The sequence below is a fragment of the Rhincodon typus genome, unplaced genomic scaffold, assembly GCF_021869965.1.
Source record: "Rhincodon typus isolate 14 unplaced genomic scaffold, sRhiTyp1.1 hic_rhity00000061, whole genome shotgun sequence".
Classification (NCBI taxonomy): domain Eukaryota; kingdom Metazoa; phylum Chordata; class Chondrichthyes; order Orectolobiformes; family Rhincodontidae; genus Rhincodon; species Rhincodon typus.
In genome coordinates this window covers 219,573-226,016 of record NW_025965699.1, presented here as the reverse complement: position 1 = coordinate 226,016, position 6,444 = coordinate 219,573, and the positions used below count along the sequence as shown (strand labels likewise).

The window sequence follows — 6,444 nt, the reverse complement described above, 5'->3', positions numbered from 1 at the left end:
GGGACAACCGGGCCGTATACAGTGATCAGTACGGGACACCCGGGCCAAATACAGTGATCAGTACGGGACACCCAGGCCATATACAGTGATCAGTACGGGTCACCCGGGCCATATACAACGATCAGTACGGGACACCCAGGCCACATACAGTGATCAATATGGGACACCGGGGCCATATACAGTGATCAGTACGGGAGACCTGGGACGTATACAGCAATCAGTGCGGGACACCCAGGCCATATACAGTGATCAGTACGGGACACCCGGGCCATATACAGCGATCAGTACGGGACACCCAGGCCTTATACAGCGATCAGTACGGGACACCCAGGCCATATACAGTGATCAGTACGGCACACCCAGGCCGTATACAGTGATCAGTACGGGACACCCAGGCCGTATACAGTGATCAGTATGGGACACCCGGGCCATATACAGTGATCAGTACGGGACACCTGGGCCATATAAAGCGATCAGTATGGGACCCCCGGACCATACACAGCGATCAGTACGGGACACAGAGCCATACACAGCGATCAGTACGGGACACAGAGCCATATACAGCGATCAGTACGGGACACCCGGGCCGTATACAGCGATCAGTACGGGACACAGGGCCATAAAAGCGATCAGTATGGGACACAGGGCCATAAAAGCGATCAGTAGGGGACACCCGGGGCCATAAACAGCAATCAGTACGGGTCACCCAGGCTATATACAGTGATCAGTATGGGACACCCGGGCCATATACAGCGATCAGTACGGGACACCTAGGCCATATACAGCGATCAGTATGGGACACCCGGGCCATATACAGCGATCAGTATGGGACACCCGGGCCATATACAGAGATCAGTACGGGACACCCGGGCCATATACAGCGATCAGTATGGGACACCTCAGCTGTATACAGCAATCAGTACGGGACACAGGGCCATTATACAGCGATCAGTACGGGACACCCGGGCCATATACAGTGATCAGTATGGGACACCCGGGCCGTTTCCAGCGTTCAATACGGGACACCCAGGCCGTATACAGTGATCAGTACGGGACACCTCAGCTGTATACAGCAATCAGTACGGGACACAGGGCCATAAAAGCGATCAGTAGGGGACACCCGGGCCATATACAGTGATCAGTATGGGACACCCGGGCCGTTTCCAGCGTTCAATACGGGACACCCAGGCCGTATACAGTGATCAGTACGGGACACAGTCTCTGTTTTTTTTGCTTTCTCTTTCTCTCTCCCTTTCCATTTCTGTCTCTGCCTTTGCCTCTGTATCTGTATCTGCCTCTGTTTCTCTCACTTCTGACTCTCTCTGTCTCCCTCTTTTCCCTGCTCTGTCCCTGCCCCCATTCCCAGTGAAGTAACAAATTCCTTTTTTCTCTCCCACCTGTTTTTGTAATCCCCTGCCTCTAATCAGTAACTAAAAGACGTTATAATTGATTAAAAGTGCAATTTAAAAAGGGGTTACACTTTCACCTGGTGGAGTTATATATTCATAATCCATAGTATGTTTTCCCGTGGTCAAAACTGATTTCTTCATATTGGATAGTAGTTCTTGTTAAGACTAACAGGAGTAATTTAGTTTGGGAAACTTGATAGGCATGGATTAGTTGGACCAAAGGTGTTGTTTCCATACTGTATGAACCCTGCTTCAGGGTTTTGTATTAGTCTAAATCCATCACGCAGGTAGATTGTGGATTTTGAATGACCCTGGGAGTTGTAGCTCATTAACAGCCCAATTTCCCAAGTGGATCCTAATGACCAGCAGTAGACACCAGCACCATAAATATAGTGATCAGCATTAGACCCTCAGGCCATATATACAATGATCAGCATTAGACACTTGCGCAGTGAACCATGATTAGCATTAGACATTCTGGCTAATGTTTTACTTCCTCTTTATCCTGTGGCGTTAAGACCAATTATAACATGGGAGCAAATTACTGCAGATGCTGGAATCTACTGAGAACAACAAATGCTGGAGATGGGAGCACCGTCCCCTGTAAGTTCCCCTTCAAGCTACTCACCATCCTGTCTTGGAAATATGTCACCATTCATTCAGTGTCGCTGGGTCAAAATCCTGACATTCCCTGTTTTACCGGTTTTCTGGGTCAACCCACAGCACATGGACTGCAGCGGTTCAAGAAGGCAGCTCACTCCCATCTTCTCAAGGGGCAACTAGATAACCACATCCTATGAGCTACTGGTAGAAAAATTGTCACTCACTTTCAGGTGAGGGAAGGCAATTCAATGGGAGAAAAACTGTGGACTGAAATGGGGATATCTGGCAAAATGTTGGATGCTTCATTTTCCCTGTAACTGTGTAATGGGTCAGCAAAATCCAAATTGCTACACTGGGATCTTAGGAATAGATATTTTAAGGTGTTTAGAGTTGATAAAATCAGCAGAACAGTGTAAAGAAAATACATCTATCTTTAGGAGTTACTAGCTATTTGATCCATGTGCATCAGAAACAATGCAATATTAGTTAGTGGGTTATCATTAAGCGAGAGCTGACAGTCCTTGCCCTCTCTTCACACAGTCTCAAGCTGCTCCTAAATGATAAAACCTCACTGTGGGAAAACCACATCGCTGTGGTGAAATTATAACTGCTTCTCCTCAGGTACCTTGACCTTTTTAATGAACACATTCACTTTGTGAAGTGGGACTACTAATTTTTTTGTTTGGAAACTTGCCCTTCACGTGTAACAAAAATTCTTGAGTTGGAACAAAGTGACTCATTTCTCTCTCTCTCTCAGCCTCCAACAAAATTCATGAGGTCTGGTTATGCTCAACCTTGCTCTCCATCCCTTCCCATCTGCCTCATGCAAACCAAAGGTAACTATCGTGCTGTGGAATGCTCTGGGTTCTATAGTATTCTTGTTCTCATTGTACTGCTGAGAAATATTTACAGTCTGCTGAGTGAAGGAAACCTTTTCAAAAAACCGTCTTACTGTGCTTCATCTTGCTACCAGCTGCAAGAAAAAGATGATGTGACATTGCATCACTCCCTGTGATGAGGTGTACATTTTCCTGAGCATAGAACGGTGTGATTTAACCCCTTCAACGACAGAATGCTTTTTTTCTCATTACAAAGACATTTTTTTTAAGTGCTCTGTTCACTCATTTTGAAGTGAAAGATCCCTTAAAGATTATTATAAATCTTTGAGGAGGTAGCGAGCAGGATGGATCAAGAGGAAGCAGTGGATGTAACAGGCAAAGGGAAGGTAAAGTTATTGTGCTTCCAGGTCAAAGAGCTCCTCTCTCATTAGAAGGGGGAGGACTGGTGGTGGTTTAACCTAAGGGTCACCACACCTGAGGTAAGAGGGAGAGGTTGAGAAGGAGGGTCCTTTATGGTAACCTCAGCTGGTGCAGGAATTGAGCCCACACTGTTGACTTCACTCTGCATCGCAAAGCAGTCATTCAGCAATAAATTTGGATTTTTCAGAAGACATTTTTTAAGGTTATTTAATAAAATAAGGTCCATTATATTATATTTGGGTAGGGGATATTGGGATAGTATATTAGAATGGATAGGGGACTGACTCAGTAATAGAAGACTTTCTAGTTAAATAGTATACAACTCCTCTATTCTTCCTGACAAAGTGCATAACCTCACATTTTCCCACATTATATTCCAAATGATAGGTTCTTGTCCACTCCCTTAACCTGTTCATATATCACTGCAGACTGTGTCACCTTCAACACTTACTTTCCCAGCTATTTTCGTTTCATCTGCAAACTTGATAACGGTACATTCATTTTCCTCACCCAAGGAATATATTCAGTATTTTGTCAGTATATTGTCAGTATTTGTGACCCCAGCACTGATCCCTGTGGTACTCCACTAGTTACAGGTTGCTGTTCTGAATATGTCCCAACCCCTTAGAAGAAGGATGAATAGAGAAGCTAAATATTATTTAAATAGAAAAAGCTGCAGCACAGAGGGGTCTGGGAATCCTTGTGCATGAATCCCAAAAAGCTAGCAAGCAGGTTTAACAGGTAAAGGGAATGGAGTGTTAAAACAGGGAATAGAAACCAAAAGAACTGCAGACTCTGTATAAATCAGAAACAAAGACAGAAATTGCTGGAAGATCTCAGCAGGTCTGGCAGCATGTGTGGAGAGAGATCAGAGTTAAAATTTCAGGTCAGTGACCCTTCCTCAGAACAGTTCTGTTTCTTTCCATGATGCTGTCAGACCTGCTGAGCTTTTCTAGCAATTTCTGTTTTCATTTGTGATAAAAATAGGGAGGTTTTGCTGAAACTATACAAATCCCTAGTTAGACCACAGATGGAATATTCTGAACAGTTTTGGGCCCTGTATCTAAAGAAACATATATTGTCATCAGACGCAGTTCAAAGAAGGTGCACTAACTGATCTCAGGTATGGAGGGACTGTACTGATCGCAGTTTCAAAGAATGAGAGATGACATTATTGAAACAGACAAGATTCTTTCAAAACCCCCTTCCCCTCCCCCTTTTTCTGATGAAGGGTCTAGGCCCGAAACGTCAGCCTCTCTGCTCCTATGATGCTGCTTGGCCTGCTGTGTTCATCCAGCCCTGCACCTTGTTGTCTAAGATTCTTAGGGTAAACAAGGAAAAGTTGGTGCCCCTTGTAGGAAGGGTCACCAGACCCAAAATGTTAACTCTGATTTCTCTTCACAGATCCTGCCAGATCTCCTGAGCTTTTCCAGCAATTTCTGTTTTCGTTTCAGAACAATCGATTAACGATTTAAGAAACAGATGAGGAGGAATTTCTTCTGTCTGTGAATCCGTGGAATTCCTTACTGCGAAGGACAGTAGAGGTTGGGTCATTTATCTCAGCCTATATTCAAGGCTGAGATAAACAGGTTTTTAATCACTAAGGGGATCAAAGGTAGGAGGGAAAAGGCAGGAAAGTTGAATTGAGGATGATCAGATCAGCCATGATTGCATTGTATGGTGGAGCAGACTTGATGGGCTGAATGACCTACTGTACTGCCTGGTTTTATCGTCTCATGTCAATTATTTTGATACTCTGAGTGTTTGAGGTATACGCAAATGTTTCAGATGCTTGAAAAAAGAAATTTTAGCCAGTTATCTTTTTACCTGAACGATGACGATGCAACGCAAAAAAATTTATCCACATTCTTTTTTCAGACACATTTTTTCCATTTGTGTATTTCCATCATTTTGTGTTTCATATTTTCTTAAATTTACCTTCATAATTTTCTCATATAACTCATTGGTGTTAGTTGTAAAAAATAGCACTGAATAAATTAAGTCTGTCACCTTGTTTGTTAAAATTGGCCCCAAACTGTTTTCACTGTGAAGGCTAGAAGTGCACCAGAACATACAGGGTGACTGTGATCAGCCTCGTCACCTCTGGGCGAGGAGGGACTCACTCAAAACTGTTGAATGCTCCCTCTACCGGAGAGTGTGTATTTGTGCTCAGGACAGTGTCACCCAACCATCAACCTCATCCTAAAATTGTCTTTTAAATAGGAAATCAGCTACCAGTTCTTTGCTTCGTTCAAATTAGCTAACACTCTTATTACCTTCCAACAGCGACTATGCTTAAAAAAGAAAGTAATCAATCATGAAACACAGGGCATATATTAAGGTTGTGAAAGGTGCTACATCAATGCAATATATGCCCTTGCTTTCCGCAGGACACTACATGCAGTATAAATGCAAATTCTTTGTCTTTTCTTTTGGCTGATGTGAAGTAGCGCCCAGCTGAGATTTTTGGTTACTGCATCCGAAACGTTAACCCTGTTTTCCTTGTGAAAGGTTTTGTCTTGTGTGTAGTCCAGGCAGATCGTACCATACAAAGATTGCAGGCTGAGTACAAAATTACAACTGCAAAGAAAGTACACAAAAAGCAAGACCAACATTAGATTTTAAATTTGAGATCATGCTTTATGTGCACTGTCTTTGCAGCCCTAACTTTGTATTCCTCTCTCCAGATGCTGCCAGACCCGCTGAATTTCTCCAGCACAGAGTCATGGGTACAGCACGGAAACAGACCCTTCAGTCCAACTCGTCCATGCCAAACAGATATCCGAAATTAATCTTGTCCCATTTGCCAGCATTTGGCCCATATCCCTCTAAACCTTTCCTATTCCTGTACCATCCAGATGCCTTTTAAGTGTTGTAATTGTACCAGCCCCCACCACTTCGTCTGGCAGCTCGTTCCATACACGCACCACCCTCTGTGTGAAAAAAAATTGCCCCTTAGGTCCCTTTTAATCTTTCCCCTCTCACCTTACATCTGCTGTATGGTTTTTGACCTCCCTCCAACTGCAGGGAAAAGACCTTGTCTATTTACCTTCTCCATGCTCCTCCATGATTTTATAAACTTCTATATAGTCACCCCTCAGCCTCTGATGCTCCAGGGGAAATAGCCCCAGCCTATTCAGCCTCTCCCTCTGGCTCAAATCCTCCAATGCTGG

The 6,444-nt window shown here is 43.9% G+C and overlaps 1 protein-coding gene across 1 annotated transcript in view; it reads left to right on the top strand.

Annotated features, from left to right (window-relative positions):
- Window positions 1-793: 793 nt before the first annotated feature.
- Window positions 794-6,444, top strand: part of LOC125488198 (zinc finger protein ubi-d4-like) — a 10,517-nt gene continuing 4,866 nt past the window's right edge. The window contains exon 1 of the mRNA XM_048621122.1: window positions 794-1,047. Coding sequence (XP_048477079.1) covers window positions 794-1,047 — 254 coding nt within the window. The remainder of the gene's footprint in view (window positions 1,048-6,444) is intronic.